Source organism: Armigeres subalbatus, chromosome 3 (assembly GCF_024139115.2).
Source record: "Armigeres subalbatus isolate Guangzhou_Male chromosome 3, GZ_Asu_2, whole genome shotgun sequence".
NCBI lineage: Eukaryota > Metazoa > Arthropoda > Insecta > Diptera > Culicidae > Armigeres > Armigeres subalbatus.
The window spans coordinates 163,296,832-163,322,318 of NC_085141.1; the positions used below are offsets into that span (position 1 = coordinate 163,296,832).

Consider the following 25,487-nt stretch of genomic DNA (forward strand, 5'->3'; position numbering starts at 1 on the left):
ATCCGAAAGCTCCTGGCAGGTCTGGGTTCCGTACGTTGAACATCGCCGGCGCCACAGTTTCGCTGAACTTGGCCTATGTAGCAATAGTCGCGCGTGATTACCATTCTTGAACCTCCTGGATTCGTCGTTTTAGAAACTTTCGGTTCGTGCTGTCAAACAGGTAATCGTAGGATAGTTCTGCAATTCACTGGGCCAGTTTTGTGATTGATAGATCGATTTTTTTTTATATTCGCAATAGCTTGCTCAAAGGGGAATTCCTCGCTGTACACTGTGACCACTGCAGAACGGTTGCATAGCGGTACCTGTTCGAGAACGGTTGATGTTTCAACTCTTGTGCGCGGAGACCGATTGGAATTGCACAACTTTAAACTGCTAGACTGCTACCGGAACTTCGCGTGTGGTGCAGTTTGTTCTCTAGTCTGGCTCTTTCAACGGACTTCTTGAGTGAGGACTATTTCTTTTTACATGCAAGCTGTTGACAACACGAATGGCTGGTCTTTCTGGAGCGGCTTTCCGGTTTGTGGACCATCTCAACGGTGAAGAGTGAACGCCAACGGTGAAGAGCGAGGCTTCCGAGCCTCTTGAAAGGAGGCTTCCGAGCCTCTTGAAAGGAGGCTTCCGAGCCTCTTGAAAGGAGGCTTCCGAGCCTCTTGAAAGGAGGCTTCCGAGCCTCTTGAAGGAGGCTTCCGAGCCTCTTGAAAGGAGGCTTCCCAGCCTCTTGAAGGGGCTTACAGGCCTCTTGAAAGGAGGCTTCCGAGCCTCTTGAAAGGAGGCTTCGAGCCTCTTGAAAGGAGGCTTCCAGGCCTCTTGAAAGGAGGCTTCGAGCCTCTTGAAGGAGGCTTCCAGGCCTCTTGAAGGGGGCTTCCAGGCCTCTTGAAGGGAGCTTCCAAGCCTCTTGAAGGGGCTTCCAAGCCTCTTGAAAGAAGGCTTCCGAGCCTCTTGAAAGGATGCTTCCGGGCCTCTTGAAAGGAGGCTTCCAGGACTCTTGAAAGATAGCTTCCAGGACTCTTGAAAGGACGCTTCCAGGCCTCTTGAAAGGAGGCTTCCAAACCTTTTGAAATGAGGCTTCCGAGTCGCTTGAAAGGAGGCCTCCGGGCCTCTTGAAAGAAGGCTTCCGAGCCTCTTGAAAGGAGGCTTCCAGGCCGCTTGAAAGGAGGCTTCCGGGCCTCTTGAAAGGAGGCTTCCGAGCCTCTTGAAGGGGGCTTCCAGGCCTCTTGAAAGGGGGCTTCCAGGCCTCTTGAAAGGAGGCTTCCAGGCCTCTTGAAGGAGGCTTCCGAGCCTCTTGAAAGGAGGCTTCCAGGCCTCTTGAAGGAGGCTTCCAGGCCTCTTGAAAGGAGGCTTCCAGGCCTCTAGAAGGTGGCTTCCAAGTCTCTTGGAAGGAGGCTTCCAAGACTCTTGAAAGGAGGCTTCCAAGCCTCTTGAAAGGAGGCTTCCAAGACTCTTGAAAGGAGGCTTCCAAGACTCTTGAAAGGAGGCTTCCAAGACTCTTGAAAGGAGGCTTCCAAGACTCTTGAAAGGAGGCTTCCAAATCTCTTGAAAGGAGGCTTCCAAACCTCTTGAAAGGAGGCTTCCAAATCTCTTGAAAGGAGGCTTCCGAGCCTCTTGAAAGGAGGCTTCCGAGCCTCTTGAAAGGAGGCTTCCGAGCCTCTTGAAAGGAGGCTTCCGAGCCTCTTGAAAGGAGGAGGAGGCTTCTGAGCATTTTTGAAGAGTCCTCCGAGCCTCTTGAAAGGAAGCCTTCGAGATGATTGATCTTTTGTTCCGCAGCCCTTCATACACAGGACTCAATTGGCTTTGATTTACTGATCGCCATGCATATTATGTATAGGCTGACCACACGTACCGTATTTAACGGGACAGTCCCGTTTTTTAGACCTTATTGTTCTGTCCCGTCGTAATCTAAAAAATCCACAATTTGTCCCGTTTTTTCATTGATTTCTCCAAAGAGCTCCAAAATATTATTCAAACAAATTCAATATTTTAGGCAGGAATCTAAAACCAAAAACAATGAAAGTGGTCTAAACCCATCAAAAAAGGGTGAGATGTTATGTTATTAGTGTTGCTTTTTATGCTATCTATGTTGTTATGTATTTTGCATGGATCAACTTGTTTTAAGGTTTTTAACCGTTAATGACAATAGGTGACAACGGGAGATTTTTTCATACACTTTCATTTCCATTGGTTTCTGCTTATTTCGATGGCAATAAAATTTGGCCAATTTTATCAGTAGATTGAACGGAAACAGTAACTTGGTAGGAAAGTTTATCCAAGTGCACAGGCAAATATATGATAATCAGCGCAAGAACAGATATTTTTATTTTCAGAATAAATCCTTTTTTGATTTTTGTTCTTGCGAAATAGGTTATTCTTTAATCTTTTTTTAATCTGCTTTACAACATATTTTTCAATCGTTTGATTCTTTTCGAAACATTAAGAATCATTCAGTCTTTCTGAATAATTCTAAATATTTCGAAATCATCCATTGTAAAAGGAACGACGACATTTAAATATAATGTATAAATAGGCTGAACAATTTTGCTTCCATATGTGTGGGCAATATAATTAAAATACAATCCGGCGAAAATCTCCGAGACTCCGAATTATAAACCAGTCTATAAATTAGCCACGATTTGTTTTACTTTTCGCGACGAAATTGCATGAGTCCCGCCTTTTTGTAAGCACATGGGAAAAAATAATGAACAATATTTTCGAGGTGTATGGGTGCTTTTAGCGTCATTAAAATCAATTTCGATCAAAAAGGACTGTGAATTGATTAGATATGACATTTATTTACATGCGCCAATTCACATTCATGGGAATAATTAAAATTACATTTTATTTATGTTCTTTCCTTGTTGAGATTCTTATTATTCTTATCCGCAGATTTTCCCTCACTTATATTCATGAAAAAATGTATCAGCACGGGAAATCAATAATGCCACCTTATTGCTCTTTTGCTTCTTTTCATTTGTCTTTTGAATTTTTCTACTTGTTTTTTTCCTTATCTCTCTAATTACCAGACCGGCTTTAGGCAGGGTACTTTGACTATTTATTGTTATTTTCAATTGCTCAGGATTGGAAAAGTTTTTGATTTTCGTCAGTAATAAAATCCTTAATGCTTGCTTAGAAGTGGATTAGAATAAAATTTCAAAATTCGACAATTTTTTTTTTAATATTTTGAAAAATGCTTATTTTTTTAGTTCTTTGTGGTTTTGTCCGCGCCACTTTGAAGAGTGAAATATTATTAGTTTAGTATTTTTCCACAATTAACTTAATACAATAGAAGATTATGGAGGTGAATGATTCATTCTAAAAAAAATCTCTAACTTTTTACACGGAAAATGACGCCCATAAAATTTTAGGTTTTCTCAGCTTTTGATTTTCGTCACAAGGTTTTTTGACATGTCCCGTTTTGCGAGTGCGTATGTCCGGTTTTTTCACCGGAATGATCTGGTCAGCCTAATTATGCTGGCAGGGCCGGATTTAGCCGGAAGGGGGCCCCGGGGCCGACGGTATGTGGGGGCCCCAAAATGTACAAAAAAGGTTGGTTTTGGTACATAAGATTTGTGGTGGCTCGGGTCACGCCCCCCCCCATAAATCCGGCCCTAGATGCTGGTATCCGATACGTGTGTTATGATCCGCAACCGTTGATTCAAATGTATTCAACATTGGGAGTACAATTCGACTAAATGTATCAAAATTATTCATTCGAGAACCGCTTTCGGCCAAATGTCCTTTCGACTAAATGTACGAAGATTCTTAATCCTAAAATCTGAATGTCTTCGACGAAATGTCTTTGAACGAAATGGTATAGATTCAGCGTTCACCTTTCACTGAACACGGCGCTGCTTGGTTAGATGTTTGAGAAAAATTATCTACCTGGTGGTGATGGCGTCTTTCACGTGTTTTATTAAATATATTGAGAAAAACACATAGGGAAGGTTAAAAAGCGCTTTAGGGATGAAGATTCAACTATTTCCATCAATATAATCCCATATAATCTGTTGTATAAGATTCATGAACGAATATTATCATTACAATTCAACATTAGTTATTCATTATTGAACTTCAATGGAGAAAAATGATCATTGTGAAACGTAGCTAGTTTTGTAAATTTTGCATCTATACGTTGAAATGGTTCGGTATTCTAATTTATATTGGTGAAAACATTAAAAAAGCTTCAGGAGTGCCTTTTGGACTGTCCTCCCCTACTTTGTTCGATATTCAAAGTAGCGTGTTGTAATGGTCGACAAAGTTTGGTAGTTCAGTGGCCTGATTCACCTTAATCTCTTAGAGTACAGTAACAAAATGTTTGAGGTAGGCGATACAAAGTTCAGCTTATTTATTTTTATTCTGCGTGATTCCAATGCTATGCGAAACAACCACCAGAAGTCAAACGGCCGACGATTATGAGAAAGCTGATGAGGTTCATGTTGGAGCTCTTTGCTGCCGTCATACGCACTTTTGTCATGCATTGCTAAATTCATATTCTGTCCCTTAATTCAAGTAAACCGTCGTCGGGGGTGACAATGTTTTTTTTTTTTTCTTCCTAAACAAGGGAGAATCTGCTCAACAGACATCCTGGGTTGACCAGGAAGTGCGGGGTTAGGGATCACCGAGGGAGGCAGGACTACATTCCCGACCCGCTAAACCGTTTCCATTGCCGCCAAGCCCATAGTCCCTTCGGTACAACCAGAAAGTAATGCTTCAAAGGGGGGCCAGTGCACAACGCACCCTAGAGGTTTGCTGCGTGTCCTTGCAGCACCGAACATCGTAACTCGCTTTTCTAGAAGAACACCATGGTATCGTGCCAGCGCGTTGCCGGCTTTCCAGGTGGCCTTACCACGCCCTATGTCCTCGGAAGGTGGGAAGGGTCGACTTCGCGCCTGCTTCCCTCTGCACGACTGGTATCAAGAATGATGATGCCGCGTGCATCCCAAATTGACCTTTCTGCGATAGGGCCTATTCGCCAACACACAGAGGGACTTGCCGACGCAGTGCCTACGCCTGCCCCAGCCTTGACGAGGACCCCTTTCCGTCCTCGGGCTCGGAACCCGCCCGGTTGACCGACGCCGCGAAAGCGACGATACCATGTTGTTCTTCGCGCGGCCACTTGTTCGATAAAAGGATCGAGTTCGACCACAGAGCATGACCACCGGTATGACCCATGAAGCCGACTCCGATCCCTTGGACCACCTCTTATTTGCGCCTGAACTAGCCATCCTTGAGTCCACGCGCCTTCTGTATAGCTCCGAGACGATTTGGGCGATAGCCGATAAAACGGCGTTCCAGCCAACTTCATCTTTACACATCCTCCGAACTAGGTTGTCCGGGGTAGTGTCCAAACCACATGTGGCAAGCATGTGGTCACGCATTGCGCGAAAACGTGAGCACACGAACAACACGTGTTCCGCCGTTTCCTCTACACCTGCGCACACCAAACACTCGGGCGAGGCCGAGCAAGCCAGCTGCGTTACCTGCACTTTGATTTTGCAGCACGCTTAAACGCCGGGCACATCGAACCCCCCATGGGGTGCTTGCTGTTCACAGTTTTGCTGGAACAAATCAAACAATTGGGAGGGTTCGTGCAGCATTGTGCCTTATGTCCCTCCAATCCGCAGCGTCGGCAGAGATTGCTTCTGTCGGGGCCTTTGCAGTCCCATTGCTTGTGCCCCGGTTCCAGGCACTTGAAGCAAACTTCGGGTTGCTTGTATATGCGCACAGGGCATACCGACCATCTCACCTTGACGCTCCCTAACTTGGCTACCTTGGAGGCGTCCGCTGCAGATAGCCGAACCAATGCTACCTGCGTCCCTGCCGGACCTTTCCGTAGCCGAACGGCTGCGGTGGTCGTCTCCACTTCACACTGTCGCCGCAGTGCCGTGACGAGCTCTTCGACTTCAGTGATCTCGTCCAGGTCTTTAACCCTTAGATTCACCTCCGTCGTGAGTGCCCTCACCTTGACCGTCTCGCCTAGGACCTCCTCCGCCAACCTTTGTAGGCGGCGCCCTTTTGCGAGACGCCCCGCTTCAGCTCGAGTATCATCTCGCCCATCCGGGTACGTCTTATTCGACGTACGTCGGCGCCGAGTTCACCGAGCTTGACGTCACTCCTCATCGCCTTCAAAACATCCGAGTACTTAGCCTCGTCCGCCGTGATGACTAGGGCATCTCCCCTGGAGCGATTGGCGCCTACCCTAGACTTCTTGCTACCCTCATTCGCCTGGGCCTTCTTTTCGGCCCTTGACGTCTTCGGTTTCCTCTTGTTCTTGACCAGGGTCCAGGAGGCGTCACCCCCCTCTATTTCCCTGGTCTGTTGCGGCTGAGAACTTTCAGCCTGCCGTAACCCCTTATCACCGTCTTTCCTGAGTGGACGGACCTTTCCAGGTCCTTCCTCCCCCGGTTTTGGAAGTACCTGACCGGGGTTCAGCTTCCCAGCCCCACTACCCTTGTTCGGGGTAGTAACCCTCCGCGTTTTGGAGCGGCCCCCAGGGAGCTCATCCCCTGGAGACTGTCTCCCCCGTTTTTGTGTTTGCTCCGTTGGAGCAGTCACCCCCGACGTACCCGCAAATACTTGAGCCTCAGTCTGGGTAGACTTTGGCACCACCGTCTTCGCTGGCACGCCTTCGGTCGATTCGAACTTGCCCGAGTCCACGAATCCTTAGGCCTCAGTCTGGGTAGACCTCGACTCCACCGATTTCACGGGTTTACACTTGGCCGTCCCGACCGCCCTCTCCAGCTTGGCGTCCAGCATCGACTTTCGAAGTTTCTGCAAGCTCCTCTTGAGGTCCTTGCTGATATTGTGCTTCGATGACGCAAAGTCGATAATGGCGTCCAGCTGATCCGTCGCCACCTCGAAGGCCGAAAGCCCATCGCGTTTGCGGTTCATCGCCTCCACAAGCCATGGGTCGTCAATAACCCCTACCGGCGTTTTTATAGCCGAGAGGAAGGTTGAGTGACCCACGCTGGCGCTGCGCACTGAGCTGCCGACTATTGCCTCTGGCCTCCTAGGCGGAGACCTGAACAACCCACCTCTTGCGAAGGGGTTGTCGCCTACACTACTACCACTTATTGAAGAATTGACTTGGTTTTCCATTTTGGTCCCACGAGTTGCTCGGGAAAAGAGGTCCACCACGCCAGAGCCCAGCATGACGCGGTAAGGGACAATTACTGTGGAGGGTGCCCAGGTACCCCACAGGCTCCGTTAAAGGCCTAGCTTATTATTTCACCCCCCTGGCCATGCATCCCCTCGGCACGGGTCGCTTGACGCCTTGGGATTAGGGGTTAGGGACGATGGTCCCGGTCTAACTCGCAGTGGCCATGGGGAGGGGTTGTCAAGCCCTTGGACAAAGTCCCTGCTGCCCAATTTGACAATGTGTCAAAGGGGGTGAGAATGGGTCACTGTTTCAACTACTTAGAATGCTTGTAGAAAATATTGAATGTAACATGAAGACTAAAATATAAGAGACCATTTTGAGGGATTTTGCTGTACGACCTTCAGACTGCCGGTGAGAGCGATGACCCATTCTGACCCCCCAGACCCATTGTCACCCCCGATGGCGGAACCTTTCAACTTCGTGGGAAATTACGTTACTGGTGAACACAATAATCTGTCAAATCGCAATTTAAACAGTTCTACATAAGAACTCATTATATGCGAGAGTTCCTAAGAAAGGAAGTGTCAAATGTGAGTTGGTGCGCTAGAGACAATTGACACCTCTCGACGAAATAAGTATCGTTTCTTTCCCCCTGAATAAAACAATTGATACAAACCTAGATATTGAGATGACGCCGCAAAATATAAATAAAAAATCTATTAAGGATGTATAGAACGTCCTAAACTAAGGCCGCAATAAAGAGTGATAGCAAAAACATAAATGTGGAAATGTAGAATGCCGAACAGATCAATATTCGATAGGAATTATTTATCATCATACAATATCGAATGTAAGAGAGATACAAATCTTCATTCACTTGTGCTCAATAGGACGGAAAACAGATCCAATACCCCTCGTGCTTTTTGTGCCACTCAGCGGTTCTATTCATAGCCCAAGTCAAACTTCCCCCCTTTATCTCTTTTTTTTCAGATGCGTCGTCGTCCTTCGGTGCTACCACCAACGTTGATGGAAAGAGACATAAACCGTACCTGGAACCCGTATAGAGCACTTACTACGAACGGAATAAAATCTCCCCCGGTTATCTCCGCTAGTGACAAATAGAAAACACACCGAACGACCCAATCTCCGGTAATCCTCCCTCTCCAGCGTCGAACATCAAATGGATGATTGATGTGCCAAGCAATAAACAAGTGGAATAAGCAAAAAACGCCCACGGCCACCACCATTCAACAACTCTTTCGTCGGCAGTACGACTGAAAGCGAATCCTTGGAAGATAAACTCACACCTTTTTCATCCCACTCTAAGTTTTTTTCTCCCATTTCCGTGGTGAAATGTATCCGTCTATGCGATTCAACTGTGGACCAGAAGAAATTGATCTGACATTTGTTTGATGCCGAAGGTTTTTTTCTCTTCTCCGAAACGTTTGTACAACCGTACGGGTCTGGCGGGAACCAGTGACTTGCTTTTGTTGCACTAGAACTCAATCAGAACCGAGGAATGATGGACGTTTCCTCTTATTTTTGGCACATGACAGGTTTACGCGAACGAGGGAGATACAAAAATAAATGCTACGTGATTGAGGAATCGAGCTTCTTTCTAGTGGGCTTCGTTGAAATGTTATAAGGGCTCGTCAAGAAATTTCACGACGATTTTAATGATTTGTTTTACGCATTTCCGCGAAAATTTTGAATTGAATCAATCGATTCCTTATCATTTTGTTTTGACAAAACGTACACAAAAGTATTTATTCTGCGTGGCTCTTGAACATATCTCATATTTCATACAATCACTTTCACAAACATTTCGACCTAACTCAAATCATAACAACTTAGCTAAAACAAATCATTGCTCCACTATACCCAAGACAAACGTATTCATCAGTGTTCAAACGTTTATGGATACCTTAGGGTTTCAGTTGCACTCGTCCAAACTTCTTGAACTTCATTATGTGAATAGTATTGATATCAGCTCTCCTATTTCTCTCTGGGCCATCTTCTAATTAGCAGTGATTTGGTTCTAATACATCTCCCATTATCCGAACGGCATGAATCTCATTATTTTCCTAATGTAAAAAAATGGCAACTCTTTATGGTTAATGTGTAAAATATGAGACTAAAAAGCGAAAAACCTTAACGAGTTACACCTCAAATAATTTGAAAGTAAAGCATCTGAGTCATTCTTAGTGGCTGTCGAGATATTAGCTAAAGCCCTTAATAGCCTATCTTATTAATGTCATTTTTTTTGTCATCCTCGTACCTCAACCCCAAACCAACGCTTGCACTGGTCAAAGCGGTTTTCGCTTCCATCAGTGGTCAGTTTTTTTTTCACACAAAACTCAGAAACACACCCCATAATCATATATCAAGTGGAGATTTTTCCTTTCTTCTGGCCTAAAAGTCAACCACGGCAAGCTTGCTTCGTATGATAAAAGTGAAATATTTATGCCAACAGGAAGACAACTTCAGACCGGCACTGGAGGCCATCGAGAGTATGTGAGCTAAAAGGAAAACTCTAGAGAACACAGTGAATGAAGAAAAAATAGAACACGAAGCAAAAAAGTGAAATGTGCAAGAATACATAAACAGCCCACAAAAAGTACGACTGTGAATAACTCAACAGGGAACGGGGCAAGCAAAAAGTGAATAAGGCTTCCACATAGAAGTAACGATATCTCCGGTTTTGTTCCATACCAGCTCTTTTGGTGCCAATGGGAAAGCTCATTTGAATTATGAATTTTGCTCGTGACCGTTCGATGCCACACATGGATTCGGCAATATGACAATGACGTCGACGCGGTGAAGCCGATCGAACGAAGCGGAACCAATTAGCTTCGACAGTGTTTTATGTTGTTTATGCTCTCGAGGATATTCGTAATTAGTTTGAAAACTGTTCCAATGGAAATGAAAAACTGTTTTCCACGCAGCATCGGGTACGTGAGTGAAATCATTCCACAATGCCGTAAAGAAAATGTATAAATTAAAACAGCTCAGTGCAGAAACTACGTAAGCAGCGCCAGACCCGATGGGTTTCCGAGAAGCGAAACCACTATTGAAACAATCGCTGATGCGCACAAAATGGTGACTACCAGAACGGAACTGCAGCAACGGTGCATCGTCAGCAGTAAAACTCACTTCTAACTGGGACCGAGTGCAGTGCTACTTCACTACTATGAACACGAAGCTGAGACTAATTGCATCGTTGATTAACTTCTTCGTCATCGCAGTGGCAGGTAAGTAAAGTGGGGCAACCCACCAGGGTCCAGGGTGGTATGGAAATGGAAAACAAAACGTTCAACAGCTTTGCGGCTGGGTTGCAATTTATCAACTGGCTTAATGATGGTTCCGTTGCACATCACCGGAATGACGACGGAGAAGGCAAGCTGCATTATTAATATGCCTTGCTTGCGTTTGCCCCTTAGTAAGTTTTGCAGCAAAACATATACCTAGTACAATGTTTGTGCATAGTCAGTTTTGTACAAAGTAACACGTTTGACAAGTTTAGAGACTGGCTGTCGACCGTTGTCTTTCAGTTCAATGTTTCCATTCCCTACAACCCTTTCGGGTGATATTTTCACGCTTTTGCAGCACATAGGGTAACTGGGGTAATATGCACCCTCGAGGCAAAACCTTTTTGGCATTTTCAGCGGTGTTCCAGGACCTTTTTTCAAGAATGTTTACTAACGGATTGGTAGTTCAAGATCCAAACTACATGCGCTGTAATAAATACGCTGGGAAAACTGCCGAAAATATACTCAAAATGCCAAAGGGTCGTTTTGTGCCCCGTGGATGCATATTATCCAAGTTTCCCCTATTTGTCTTTTTAATGCTACTGAAGTTTTCCAGAAGTTAGTTGAATTTTCGCTGAAAACACTGAAGCCAGTGGACCAGTGGTGCTGATGCCAGAACCATCGGCGAATTATCTGTTGACGCAATTGACGTGTTGATATTTTTCTGCAAATGTCTCTATCGAATCATTTTGAAGATGATCATACTCAATAAAGAAACTTTCGTTGGCGAGTAAGCTCAAGAGGAATTATAACATGAAAGACAAGAATCTGAAGATAAATTCTCAGGATTTCAGTTTTCCAAGACAAGTGTGTTACTTACAGTCTTGTAATGTCGTGATCATCATGAGATGAGCTGAACCGAAAACAAAAATAACATCAAGTTTTTAAACGACGACGTCGTTTTTCTAAATTGATAAATCAATGGTTAAATTACTGCACATTGAACAAACGTGAAATACTTTAAGCAAAAGAGAATTATAGCTTTTTCAGTTTACGCCATTTGATTTTGAACTATTTATTTCGAACACTTCAAACCAAAGCTTACGCGGTGGTCAAGTGATCATCAAGAAAGTCAGAATGAAACGGATATGACAACCACAACCTCTGCACTGTGGCGAAAAGCCGGACAAAACCTCAAATTGTATTCGTGATTTTCGTGAAGCCCATATTTTTTTTAATTTAACATATATATATTGAATGAGCTAGCTCCAAAACTTTTTGATTGTAGCTTGTAAATTAATTGTGTCTCCCGAACAAATATGTATGTATGGTATGAAATTTGGCTAAACTTTTTTGGGAAAGATTCGAAAAGATCTGGTACTGTTATGTATGGTATTAAAATCAATTTTTTGTCTACTGTTGTGAATTGCGCATAGCAGCGCCAAAGCGAGAAATTGACTAGTGCAATGTTAGAATGAGGACGCTGTCTTTGTTCTAGATCCCAGGGCCTGGGCTTGCGGAAGCCCTTGGATAACTTAAAGTATGTCGGATAAACATTTTAACCTCAAAATGGTCCAGGATACAGATTTACGCGGGAAGATGCATTTTACGCCAAAACTATATTTTTTAGAAAAAACTGTTATTCTATAAAATTGTTCGAAATAGTAAGGCTATCATTATGGTGCTACCAAAAAATAGGGTGGGCCATCATATTAAAAAATTAGAAAATATTTTTTTTCATTTCTCGAAATACTGACATGTTATGTTCTACAAAGTTGTAGCGCTGCTTATTGCAATAAATTTTGTTAAGAAAGCTTTTTCTGTAGCTCTTAAGTTGGCTGATTTAGAGCAGTTTTACCTAATCAGATTAGGGTGTACCTAAAAAAACTGTATTTTTGATCTACTTTTTTTGTTTTAGATTTCTCGAAAAAGTCGTCTTCGGGTGACTTAAAAATGCATAATTTTTTGGTCTGCCCTAACCGGAGATATCAACTTTTGAAAAAAAATGTTATTTTGACAGAAAAACGATTATACTTTTGATCGGAAAAAGATATTGAGCATATTTACCCATGAAAAGTTGCATTTTTTAGCTCTAAAAGTCACCCGAAGATGACTTTTGCGAGAAATCTAAAACAAAAAAAGTAGATCAAAATAATGTTTTTTGAGGTACACCCATCCAATTAGGTAAAATCGCTTTAAATCAGCCAACTTAGGAGCGAATCTATGACAAAAGGTCGAAAGACAGAAGGTCGAAAGACAAAAGGTCGAAAAGACAAAAGGTCGAAAGGACAAAAGGTCGAAAAGACAAAACGTCGAAAGGCACAGAAGGTCGAAAGGACAAAAGGTCGAAGGGCACAGAAGGTCGAACGGGACAAAGGGTCGAAAAGGCCAAAAGGTCGAAAGGGAAAAAAGATCTATCAAGAACAAGTTGAGTGTATTTCAAAAGAATTTATGAAATGCATTTAACTTCAAGCAGAAATAACGCATTAATCTGATCAATCAAAGTTGAAGGATAAGCAATTTTCAAAGAAGGAGTAATTACTATAAGACAATATTATGAACATCTAGATAGTTCTGAAAAAGATAAAAAAGATTGTTAATAAGAAATGAATGAATTTTATTTAATTGTTAAAAATTGTAAAAACAAAAGAGTTTTCAGTTAAACTTATGCCCTTTTCGACCTTTTGTCCCGTTCGACGTTTTGTCCTTTCGACTTTTGGTCCTGTTCGACGTTTTGTCCTTTCGACGTTTTGTCCCGTTTGACATTTTGTCCTTTCGACCTTTTGTCCCTTTCGACCTTTTGTCCTTTTCGACCTTTTGTCCCTTCGACCTTTTGTCTTTCGACCTTTTGTCTTTCGACCTTTTGTCTTTCGACCTTTTGTCTTTCAACCTTTTGTCTTTCGACCTTTTGTCCCTAACCCCTTAGGAGCTACAGAAAAAGCTTTTTTAGCAAAACTTATTGGAATAAGCTGCGCTACAACTTTGTAGAACATAACATGTCAGTATTTCGAGAAATAGAAAACAATATTTTCTATTTTATTATATGATGGGCTACCCTATTTTTTTTATAGCACCATAATGATGGCCTTACTATTTCTAACATTTTTGTAGAATTTTTTTTGTCTTTATTAGCGAGACTTTCAGCCCTGGGCTGGCTCGTCTCGTAATTTGTAGAACAAAATTTTGTTTTATGTGATTTTGGCGTAAAATGCATCTTTCCGCTCAAAACTGTATCCTGGATCATTGGGCACTGGTTATTTATTCTAGATTTGATGAGAATTTATAGTGAGAGTACCCAGTAACGGTGTTTTAAAGATGTAAACCCGAAAAAATCAACCCCGTGAAACAAGCACTAGTTCTTGAATTCACCGTTTGTTAGCGTGGCGCTAGTGCCGTTTATGAAGTTTAAAGCTCCGTTCATATTGTACCGATTATATTTCGCGCGGGTATTCAATCATTGCAAAATGGTTTTATGATCGTCAGAATTTTTATTTCAAAAACTTAAGTTATATTGTCTTCGTTATTTATTCAGCATTTTACGTGCGGTAATGGCTGCCAAAATTTAACTCATGTTCTGCCTATTTGCCGTTTGGCTGCTTCTAACCTACCAAAAATTGAGTTCGATTGTGGCGGCCATTACCACTAGTAAAATGCTGTACTATTAACTGGGACAAGCAAATTTTTGTAAACCTAAATAAATATATGTATTGTAACTCTGTCAATTATCATCCGATTTTGACAATTTAGGGATGCCTGAACCGAAAATTTAATATTGTTTCATAGTATATTTACAGGGCCGGCTAAGGTCCTTTGAGAAATAAGAAATAAGTTTATCTGAAACCGAATGAAAACACACATTAAGGTCCGTCTCATTTATCGGATTAAACTTAAAAATGCAAGTTTGAAGGTTTTAAAGACTGTAAGTGTGATCTTGAAAAAAGCTGGTGCCACCCAGCAAAACCATTAAAACATAAATCTATTAAAAGTAATATTGCTTGCAAGCGGGATTTTCGATAATTGTTGAACTGTTTCTAAGAGATATGAGACAGCGTCTAACACACCTACTTCTCAGTTGACGAAATCAATTAATCTATTTGATCTTGACCAGGGATGGGAACGGTTGACATTTCTTTTTATCATTCATTCTGCCACGCAGTAAAATAAAAACAAAACCACGGCAGCCGCAGCAGCAGCCACGACCAAGCAGACGACAGTCAGCACATGATTTTATTATTTTCTCTCCCCACAATTAACGTTTCTGTACGCTCATTTCAAGATGTATGACCGTTTTTGGTAGTAAATAATTATTTCATTACTCCTTGCTTATTTTAGAGATTAGAACTAATTAATTAGTACCAACGGCTAGCATTCTTTCTAAGCTTTGCGCCACAGGCAATAAAACCCGATTTTGTTCTGTTTGCGCTGCGCACGAACCGAAACAAGAAATCTCATGCAAATGCTGACCGCACCGACGGCTCGACTCTCACGCAGCAGTAAACAAACAGTTTGCCTTATCGGCAAAAAAATGTCACAATGAGGCGTACATTTTTTTTGGAAAACTGTTTCGGTTTGTGCGGTGCATGAAATTTGACCGGATAAAATGTAAACATTCGCATAATCACAGTGTTTTACTGTACATTTCCCAACACTGATCTTGACGCCTTGATTCTAGTCATTTTACGAGTCATTGACAGTTTTTTTTTGGAAAACTGTTGGAACCGCATCTATTTTTAAGGAAAATATTTTTTCTTTGCATTTGATCTGATCCAACTGTAAGTGGATAGCGCATTGTGAATACAATTTTGCTTTAAACTGGACCATTTGTGTATGACAGAATAATAGTTTTTGAAGCATAATGGACTTAGCGTAAAAGTCAGGAGATTAAAAAGATTAACTATCGAGCTGCCAATTACCATGCACCGGATATAAGTTATTTTTAGCTGAAGAGAAACCTAAATTTATTGCCCGTGTTGCAAATAATGTGTAACATTTGTAATTTTGTTGATTATGATCGTCTCCAAATTGTCAGTTCTTTGAGCTGACTACAGGGTGATTAGGGTTGTCTGTCAGTAAAGTAAATGTTGTACAACTAAAACTAAAGCTTCAAAATAACCAAACTTTGATTTTAATTAAAGATAATATACATCTATTTGGAAATTCCGGGTTGAAATGAACTTTAATTTTTTTAGGTGAATATACACTCCTAAACTTTTTAAAACAAAAAAAAAAACAGGCACGCACGATACTGAATCCTAATATTTTTCAACATATCTTCGTTAATTCTTATTTGTCTTATTTGTCTTATTTATCTCATTTGTCTTATTTGTCTTATTTGTCTTATTTGTCTTATTTGTCTTATTTGTCTTATTTGTCTTATTTGTCTTATTTGTCTTATTTGTCTTATTTGTCTTATTTGTCTTATTTGTCTTATTTGTCTTATTTGTCTTATTTGTCTTATTTGTCTTATTTGTCTTATTTGTCTTATTTGTCTTATTTGTCTTATTTGTCTTATTTGTCTTATTTGTCTTATTTGTCTTATTTGTCTTATTTGTCTTATTTGTCTTATTTGTCTAATTTGTCTTATTTGTCTTATTTGTCTTATTTGTCTTATTTGTCTTATTTGTCTTATTTGTCTTATTTGTCTCATTTGTCTTATTTGTCTTATTTGTCTTATTTGTCTTATTTGTCTTATTTGTCTCATTTGTCTTATTTGTCTTATTTGTCTTATTTGTCTTATTTGTCTTATTTGTCTTATTTGTCCTATTTGTCTTATTTGTCTTATTTGTCTTATTTGTCTTATTTGTCTTATTTGTCTTATTTGTCTTATTTGTCTTATTTGTCTTATTTGTCTTATTTGTCTTATTTGTCTTATTTGTCTTATTTGTCTTTTTTTTCTCATTTGTCTTATTTGTCTTATTTGTCTTATTTGTCTTATTTGTCCTATTTGTCTTATTTGTCTTATTTGTCCTATTTGTCCTATTTGTCCTATTTGTCTTATTTGTCTTATTTGTCTTATTTGTCTTATTTGTCTTATTTGTCTTATTTGTCTTATTTGTCTTATTTGTCTTATTTGTCTTATTTGTCTTATTTGTCTTATTTGTCTTATTTGTCCTATTTGTCTTATTTGTCTTATTTGTCTTATTTGTCTTATTTGTCTTTTTTGTCTTATTTGTCTTATTTGTCTTATTTGTCTTATTTGTCTTATTTGTCTTATTTGTCCTATTTGTCTTTTTTGTCTTTTTTGTCTTATTTGTCTTTTTTGTCTTATTTGTCTTATTTGTCTTATTTGTCTTATTTGACTTATTTGTCTTATTTGTCTTATTTGTCTTATTTGTCTCATATGATTTATTTGTCAAATTTGTATATTTTGTCTTATTTGTATTATTTGTATTGTTAGTCTTATTTGTCTTATTTGTCTCATTTGTCTTATTTGTCTTATTTGTCTTATTTGTCTTATTTGTCTTATTTGTCTTATTTGTCTTATTTGTCTTATTTGTCTTATTTGTCTTATTTTTCTTATTTGTCTTATTTGTCTTATTTGTCTTATTTGTCTTATTTGTCTTATTTGTCTTATTTGTCTTATTTGTCTTATTTGTCTTATTTGTCTTATTTGTCTTATTTGTCTTATTTGTCTTATTTGTCTTATTTGTCTTATTTGTCTTATTTGTCTTATTTGTCTTATTTGTCTTATTTGTCTTATTTGTCTTATTTGTCTCATTTGTCTCATTTGTCTTATTTGTCTCATTTGTCTTATTTGTCTTATTTGTCTTATTTGTCTTATTTGTCTTATTTGTCTTATTTGTCTTATTTGTCTTATTTGTCTTATTTGTCTTATTTGTCTTATTTGTCTTATTTGTCTTATTTGTCTTATTTGTCTTATTTGTCTTATTTGTCTTATTTGTCTTATTTGTCTTATTTGTCTTATTTGTCTTGTTGTCTTGTTGTCTTATTTGTCTTATTTGTCTTGTTGTCTTATTTGTCTTATTTGTCTTATTTGTCTTATTTGTCTTATTTGTCTTATTTGTCTTATTTGTCTTATTTGTCTTGTTGTCTTATTTGTCTTATTTGTCTTATTTGTCTTATTTGTCTTATTTGTCTTATTTGTCTTATTTGTCTTATTTGTCTTATTTGTCTTATTTGTCTTGTTGTCTTATTTGTCTTATTTGTCTTATTTGTCTTATTTGTCTTATTTGTCTTATTTGTCTTATTTGTCTTATTTGTCTTATTTGTCTTATTTGTCTTATTTGTCTTATTTGTCTTATTTGTCTTATTTGTCTTATTTGTCTTATTTGTCTTATTTGTCTTATTTGTCTTACTTGTCTTTGTTTTTGAGCTGGTCCTCTATTTCCGAATTGGACTGTATATTGGTGGCCTTGGATAGCGATCCTGAGCGGCTGAGGTGGACTCACAATCTTTGCAGACTTGGATGGTTGAATTGGGATTTGTTTGTACGTTTCGGGCTGTTTCCTTGGACTTTGTTTCAAAACTCATCCTTTTACAATAAATACACATTTTTTACAGAAGTCCATTGCACATTACACATCACTTTATTAACGAAAACTACATTTATTTAAAACTAAACATGTCACATATATTTTGGGTTCGGAAATTCGGACCCCATCCGATTCTTTCGTTCGTGAATTTGAACCATAAAAACTCACAAATAGGATGGCGCCGTCAATGCACTAAAAATCGGTTCTTTCGAGAAATGGGTGGCTACACACACCATTGAGCTGCATGCTTCACCGAGGGGTGCGTCGATCTTCTGGCTAGTCAATGTTCGAACAGTCTTATTTGTCTTATTTTTTTTTTTGTATTTCACATCCTTGCTTCACCAGCTCATCATTCGAGTCCTGTTTATCTGTAACCTTCGTACAATAAATCTTTTACGATATTCTCCTGATTATCTCCCTAATCCGTGATTGGCTGGCGCTGCTGTTTTTCTCTCGCCAATCCGCTGCACGAGTGATAAATTTCGAACACATTGTTGCCAGTCACTTTTGTTCTCCATTTTCTGCAAATTCTCAAGCAATTTGAATATTGCAATCAGCAGCTTTTGACTGTATTCGGAGACGAATCAGCCTTGGGCTGAAAGTCTCCTTAATAAAGAACATAAAAAAAGGTTTAGACTGCAGTACTCAAATTAAATAATGAAAAAATGTTATTCAGGTCCTTTTGAAAAGTTATGCGTAAATTGTGAACTGAAAATGATTAAATAATTTTGGCGACACTGACAGCTTTATTCTGGCGAGCAAAATCGTACGATTTTCTCTCTCAAAGAGAACTATCACGTGCTTTTTAACGGAAAACCCTTACCTCAGACTTTTAGGACAACTCTCCCGGAATTCAAAACTTCCAAACCAAAATTTTCTGAAGTATAAACCTTAAGGTCTATATTCATAACGAAAGACCAGTATGCTTCTTTTAGAAGCAAAACAGCTCTAAGTGATCATTTGGTCACTAAATTGGATATGAATCGAATGCATGTTCCATTCCAGGCCATCCACGAATTCCAAGAATTGAAGGCCACAAGGTCAATACATGTACCGAAAGATCTATGTATTTTCTCCTTTTAAAAATAAAACCTGCTTTTAGTTATGCATGCCATGAAGTATTGAATTGGACTACAGGACTCAAGGTCAATATGCGTAACGAAAGATCCATTTGCTCCTTCAACACGCCTAATACCGTGATCAGAAAATCATGGGAACTAAGTTTTCAAACAATTGGTTCTTAGGCGTCTTTTGACTAATCTAATATAGTTCCATCACACATACTTTGATTCTAGGTATGCTCATTTCTTCCCCTAGATGGCATGAGTAAGCATGTTTTTTTTCTCAAAATATAGGGCATTTTGACTTACATTTCATACTTAAATAGTTATGGCATTGGTTATACTTCATACAAACAGCTTCTGATAATCCCTAGCGACTCCTAAGTGTTCTCTATAATGATGGCAGATGTTATTCATCATTATAGAGACCCGTGCCAATGGGAACCCGCCATGCCCACGCTAGTGTATAGAGCTTACGCTATTCTAGATTCTCTAAAATGTTTACGGAATGAAAATTTCAAAATTCTAACAAAAAAGTCAAAAATTGCACATTTTGCTTCACATCCCGCTAGTTTTGAAAAATTTGACTGACAACGACTAAAGTTTCGTACTTGAGGTTTCAGTTAGAATTTCTTTGGATTTATTCAGTTCTTAGTAATTTCAACTATTTTCCACATTTGCTTTCAATTTATCTTGACCGAAGTAAACATCTAATAGATAGGTTAATCCGTTCGCAAGCTGAGCTACAAAAAGAAAACCTCATTCTTGTTTATGATAGCAAATAAAGTTTTGCCTTTTTTAAAGTTGTATCAGGCAAGACTGAAATCATTTAAGATTATCCTGGAAAGCAATCTATAAATAGATTGCCGTGTGAATACGGCTAGGCAAATTTTTGCTGAGCTGCAAAAAAAACAGAGTGTATATAAAATAAGAAGAAAACATAGACAAATCGAGTTGATTTCGTCGATTATTTCTTTATTACTTTAGTGTTCTTTGTTAAGTACCTGTCTATATATTCATGAATATTATGAAGATTTTCAGACAATCACAAATACATATTAAACCTCATGATACGTTATAACCCTCACGCAAAAATAATCTTCATGATTAATTGCAGCCATTTCCATTTTAATCAAGTAAATCTCTTGTGCTGTATCCAACAGACACCCTCAGTCCCGACCTCCAGATGTACTGGGAGAACAGCATGGTGCATCCGTACTTCGACAATACAACCAAACGCGACGTGACTGCAATCGCAGGACAGACTTGCCAGCTGCACTGTCGAGTCAAAAGTCTGGGAGACCGAGCGGTAGGTGTTCCACTTTTTTGCATCCACCAAACAATCACCTAATTAAATTACTCGGCGCGCTTCTCTCCATCGGGCAGGTATCCTGGATACGGAAACGAGATCTACATATCCTAACCGTTGGCATACTGACGTACACCAACGACCAGCGCTTCCAGTCGCTCCATACCGAAGGCAGTGACGAGTGGACGTTACGGATAACGTCTCCCCAGGCACGGGACTCCGGCGTCTACGAGTGCCAAGTATCGACTGAGCCGAAAATTAGTCAAGCCTTTCGCTTAAACGTAGTTGGTGAGTAGCTAATTAATTTCATGTCCCATTTCCCGTAGTTAATTGCTCAAATGGAGTCGGCTTCTGCTCGAGCGACGTTTCCCGACTTTCGCTTGTTCTAAAATTGATAATCAAGATGAAGTTTAATACTAATTAAAGACCTCTTTGGTTCTTCTCTCGTTCTTTTGCTCCACAGTATCGAAAGCGAAGATTCTAGGGAATGCGGAATTGTTCGTAAAGAGTGGTAGTGACATTAATTTGACCTGCGTTGCCCTGCAGTCGCCCCAGCCGCCTTCCTTCATCTACTGGTATAAGGGCGGCCGAGTCATCAATTATTCGCAACGGGGCGGCATAAGCGTGCTGACCGAGCAGCAAACTCGAACGAGCCGGTTGGTCATTGCCCGTGCCTCCCCATCGGACTCCGGGAACTACACTTGCTCACCCAGTAATTCCGGTAAGTACATCAAACGGGATGCTATGGAACTCGACCGGTGTGGTGCATCCTACATGTGTGCTTGGTATACTGGCTATAATCGAATATCTATCGCATATGAATAGAAAACCCAACAAAGATAGGACAAATATGCGGTTACAGGAAGTATAGTGCATGTCTTTGCAATTTGGACGTTGAAGGTTTAGTGCAAACCTTCTTAGTGGAAATTGTTCGCTTGAAAAAACAAAACAGCAAGATTTCATTACAATTTTGTTTTATTGTACTGCTGGTCTTCAAACAAATAACGAATATTGCAGAAAGTAAAGCTGTCAAATACAGCTCTCTTTTAAAATTCCCGAAAACACAAAAAGATACTTTAAGTTTTTTGTGCTGAATAAACTATATCCATTTAAAAACATATTAATCGACCTATCAATTCAGATGATTGGCATATATTACCTGAGATATATTACTATGCGTCTCCGAGCCTTCTACCAAAAGTTCGGTTTTGAAGAGCGGTCCTTATAACCTTTCCATATACTTAGTATACAATAAAAGCAAAAAGCTATCCAGTTTTCCACGAGAGGTAATGGCCACCAGCTTGCCGGTGGGCAAGTCTCTGATTTGACTTTTGTGTAGATCAACTGTACTCACCATTCCAAGCATTCTAACCAATGCGATAAATAAGAAATTTCTGATGAAGTGGACTCACGTCTTAATATTTACCACATTGGTGAAAATGCTTGCAACGATGAGGGCAGTTGTCTTCCACAGACTTGCCCATAGCCAAGCCGGCGACCTTTACCGCTCGCGGAAAACTGGATATGAAAGAAATCGGTGATGACTTTGCTTGGTATTGATCGGAGCTTCCTATATTGTGTATCCGGAATAAATGTATACCGAAGTTGGATTTTTCTCCAGATACAGGCAACTTTCCCAACATCGGAAGTAGTGCGCTGGATTCCTCTGAAGATGCGCTAAACAACGCATCCATTAGTTTGACAGATAAAACTTCGGAAGAAAGTTCGGTTCGGAAGTCCGGACTTCCGAATTCTAAGTTGGTGCTACGCCGACAATATTTAATAGTTGGAAACAGATTTTTAATGCGTTTTTTCGTGCCTACCATCTCAACTGATTTAATAGTTGAGAATATGATAAACAACTCTCAGGTGAATTACTCCGGTGTTTAGTCACTATTGGGAAATTTACTAAACCTCTTCTTCACATCTCGGTGGTTCATTTTAAGCCGAAATTTCAAAGGAAATCACAAGAAAACAAAAAAATTCAAATGTTCCAAAATAACAAGCAGTAAGATCATCGATAATATGTTCTGAAACGACTAATCATGTCCATTTATTTACTAATACTAAACTTCTAAAGAAACAAATGTATTGCCATTAGCCGCTGCATCAAATGACTCTGAAGCGAGTCAATTTTTGGTCCACGGCGGACTGCTTTCTATCACAGTTAAGGTAAAGTGAATTGTGAAATTTTTGTTCATTTTGTATGCCTTTTTTGCAGGAATAAAGAAGCACCAGTTTATTATATTACTACAGAGCAACGCTTACCGAAGCTCCGGCTTTTTGAAATGAATGCCATTGTTAACCCCTTTTTGGCTCTTCCTTTACATTAACCAAACAAATGTTTTCTTTTCGCCGCGTTGGCGTTATTTTCTGCCGAGACTTCGGTCGCAGGAAAGGTGCCGAAGCGCACAGCTCTTAGATGCGCGGGTAACCCCTCCAAGCAGCTTGTGCAGAGCATCGTATATTTGTCGTTGCCAATGGACGAAGCCGACAATCCGCCGAAAAAACATAAGAAGCAGCAATCGTAGCTGCCGCAGAAGCTGCCAGAGCGGCAGAAGAAGTGCCACAAATTCGCCAGCTGATCGCCAAGGGATTGAATTGTACCTTCCGGCTCTGCAGCGAAGACGTGAAAGTGATGCCGGCAAACCATCATCAATCCGTCTTGGAGTTTCTAGAGGTCCACAAGTATGAGTACTACACTCATGACCACAACGAAGCCGCTTAAGGCTTGTGAGGGCTCCACGACATGAAAGAGGAGGATCTTCAAGAAAAGCTCGAAATTTGCGGCCAGAAGCCAGTGGCTGACATTACCTGATCCATCTGGAGCACAACTCCACCCTCTGAAAGAATCTGAAGCTGGTCGGCGTTATAAATTACACCGTCGTTGACTGGGAGCTGATGATGATGGTTTGTTTTTGAGGGATATTAACTCAGGCGGTCATTCATCCCTACGGTTGACTGGGAGCGATATCGACCAGTGCACTGGTACGCTTAGTGAAAGCTCTTAAGTATTACTTTTAGCTATGTAGGTTTTCTTTTAACCTGCGCTTAATGAGGAAGCGTCATTATCAGTATAATGAAAAAATAAATTTCCCCATACTAATTTGCATGCAAACTTGAAACGGCTTGTGCTAAATCAGTTTTAATCCAAATGAGCTCAAATTTTCAGAGGACACTCAGAACATGATAAAGGATCAGATAAGCGCTGTGGAGCAAAATCAATTTTTTGAACCACCCTAATGCCCAGTCATTCAACGATAGGCGATCAGTGCATAGCAAGCCATGACTCTACCTCTTACAGCGACCTTCCGACTATCCGACGCACAGGACGTAAGCTCTAACAACAGCAGCGCAATTGGATGGCAATCCTCCCACGATTACAACCGCACAAGCAACTGGCAGCAGCAGCAGCTGCGTCGGTTTAAGCTCCAGCACCGCCGACTCCATCCCTTATGATTCCGCCAGCAGCAAGATAAGCATCATCTACCCAGGGAGGATTCCGCTCCGCTTTACACCCCGGAGCAGCCAGCTCCAATATTCAGCCAACTTGCCACTCGGCTTCGAAGCTACAAATCCCAGTTCGACTAAATCTACACTGTGGGCCTTTTCGTCATTGAAAATGGCTTCTAGGCTGGGCTTGGTAAACTGGAACGCTTGCTCGCTCAGGAACAACATCGTTGAGCTCAGCAATTTCCAGGAGAAGCAAAAATCAGGAGAAGGCTTTCATCACCGAAACCCACCTGAAGCCCGAGGTAAGTGTAACAATTCCGGGTTCTAGGTTGGTGAGGTTCAATCGAATAAGCTCCAAAGGGGAGGCAATCGCCTTGCGGAGAAACATCGCCTGCCGCCTGCTTTTTTTTTTCGAAGACGTCGACTAGCAGCAGCACGCCATTCAGAAGGCACTGTTCCTAGCCCGCGAGCAGCATGTAATAAAAGCCAGTCAGGTAAGCAACACCCTAACCCGTCTGCGAAATGTCACTCACAGGCAGTACCAACATACTCGGCTTCCTGCGCTTAAGATGCGGTGCAATCACATGACCAAAATTATCTAGGCCAAAATGGTGGACCCCAGAAATAGTGAATTTTTCCAATAAGAACTCTCCGACTCTACTAAGCCGTTATGGAAAATAACAAAATTCCAAAGACTAAGCCTTGGCCCATTCCAGTTTTGATTCCGCCATTAGATATCAATGGCTCTAAGGATCGCTTGATAACTCCTGCTGAAAAGGCTACCGAAATAGGTCGTCACTTCTCACAATCTTGGATAGAACATCGTCAGTCCACACGAAGCAGCCGTTAACGAGCATGTCATCAACATCCTTCTGACTCCCAACGACGCCGAGGAGTTGGAATTTTCAGCTGGCGAATTGACGGCCCCAGGGTCTCCGTCTCAGCAGTACTTTGGATTCCACCAAACGCTCCGATCAAATAAAGTTCGCCGCCGTACCAAACGGACTATCTACAAAACGCTTATTAGACCGGTAGTTCTCTACGGACACGAGACCTGGACGATGCTCTTGTAGGACCAATGCGCACTGGGAGTTTTCGAAAGGAAGGTACTGCGTACCATCTATGGCGGGGTGCAAATGGCGGACGGTACGTGGAGGAGGCGAATGAGCCATGAGTTGCATCAGCTGTTGGGAGAACCATCCATCGTTCAAACCGCGGAAATCCGAAGACTGTGGTGGGCCGGGCACGTAGCCAGAATGTCGGACAGTAATCCAGTGAAAATGGTTCTCGACAATGATCCGACGGGAACAAGAAGGCGAGGAGCACAGCGAGTAAGGTTGATCAGGTGGAGGACGATTTGCGGACCCTCCGCAGACTGCGTGGTTGGTGACGTGCAGCCATGGACCGTGCTGAATTGAGAAGACTTCTATGCACTGCATAGGCCATTACTTAGTCTGGTAATAATTAAATAAATACTTGAGTCTGCCGATAATCTCAACAACTTGCTCGAGGAACAGTTTGCTTTCGACGCGGTCGATAAACCGTTCACCAACTGTCCCGAGCTACCAACGTCCTATGACGGAACAAGTCTCTCTCAAAAACCTCCGCCATGGCCTTACTCGATGTGGAGAAGGCATTCGACAATGTATGGCATGATGACCTGGTGTACAAGCTACTACGTGAAAATCATCAACGCTAGACCAACATCTGAAAAGGGCGTAACAGCCAAAATTGTTTCCTTCTGATTCTTTTTCATCTGTACAACTCAATTCACATAAAAACAGTATACAATTTTCTAGTTTGAACTCTACAGGTCTGCGCTGCAATAAA

General features: G+C 40.9%; 1 protein-coding gene across 7 annotated transcripts in view; it reads left to right on the top strand.

Moving 5' to 3' along the window:
• LOC134226619 (cell adhesion molecule DSCAM-like) overlaps nucleotides 1-25,487 on the top strand; it is a 161,438-nt gene that overhangs the window by 65,243 nt on the left and 70,708 nt on the right. For 2 of the 7 annotated variants that reach the window (XR_009983518.1, XM_062707507.1), the window contains exons 2-6: nucleotides 8,084-8,242; nucleotides 9,567-10,344; nucleotides 20,059-20,204; nucleotides 20,282-20,492; nucleotides 20,668-20,925. Coding sequence is in view for 1 of the 7 variants with exons in the window: in XM_062707507.1 (XP_062563491.1) it covers nucleotides 10,284-10,344; nucleotides 20,059-20,204; nucleotides 20,282-20,492; nucleotides 20,668-20,925 (676 nt within the window). In the remaining 6 variants the exon portion in view is untranslated. Of the gene's footprint in view, nucleotides 1-8,083; nucleotides 8,243-8,337; nucleotides 8,362-9,542; nucleotides 10,345-20,058; nucleotides 20,205-20,281; nucleotides 20,493-20,667; nucleotides 20,926-25,487 lie in introns of those variants that run through there. The other 5 variants (XR_009983520.1, XR_009983519.1, XR_009983522.1 and 2 more) reach the window with 4 other exon arrangements.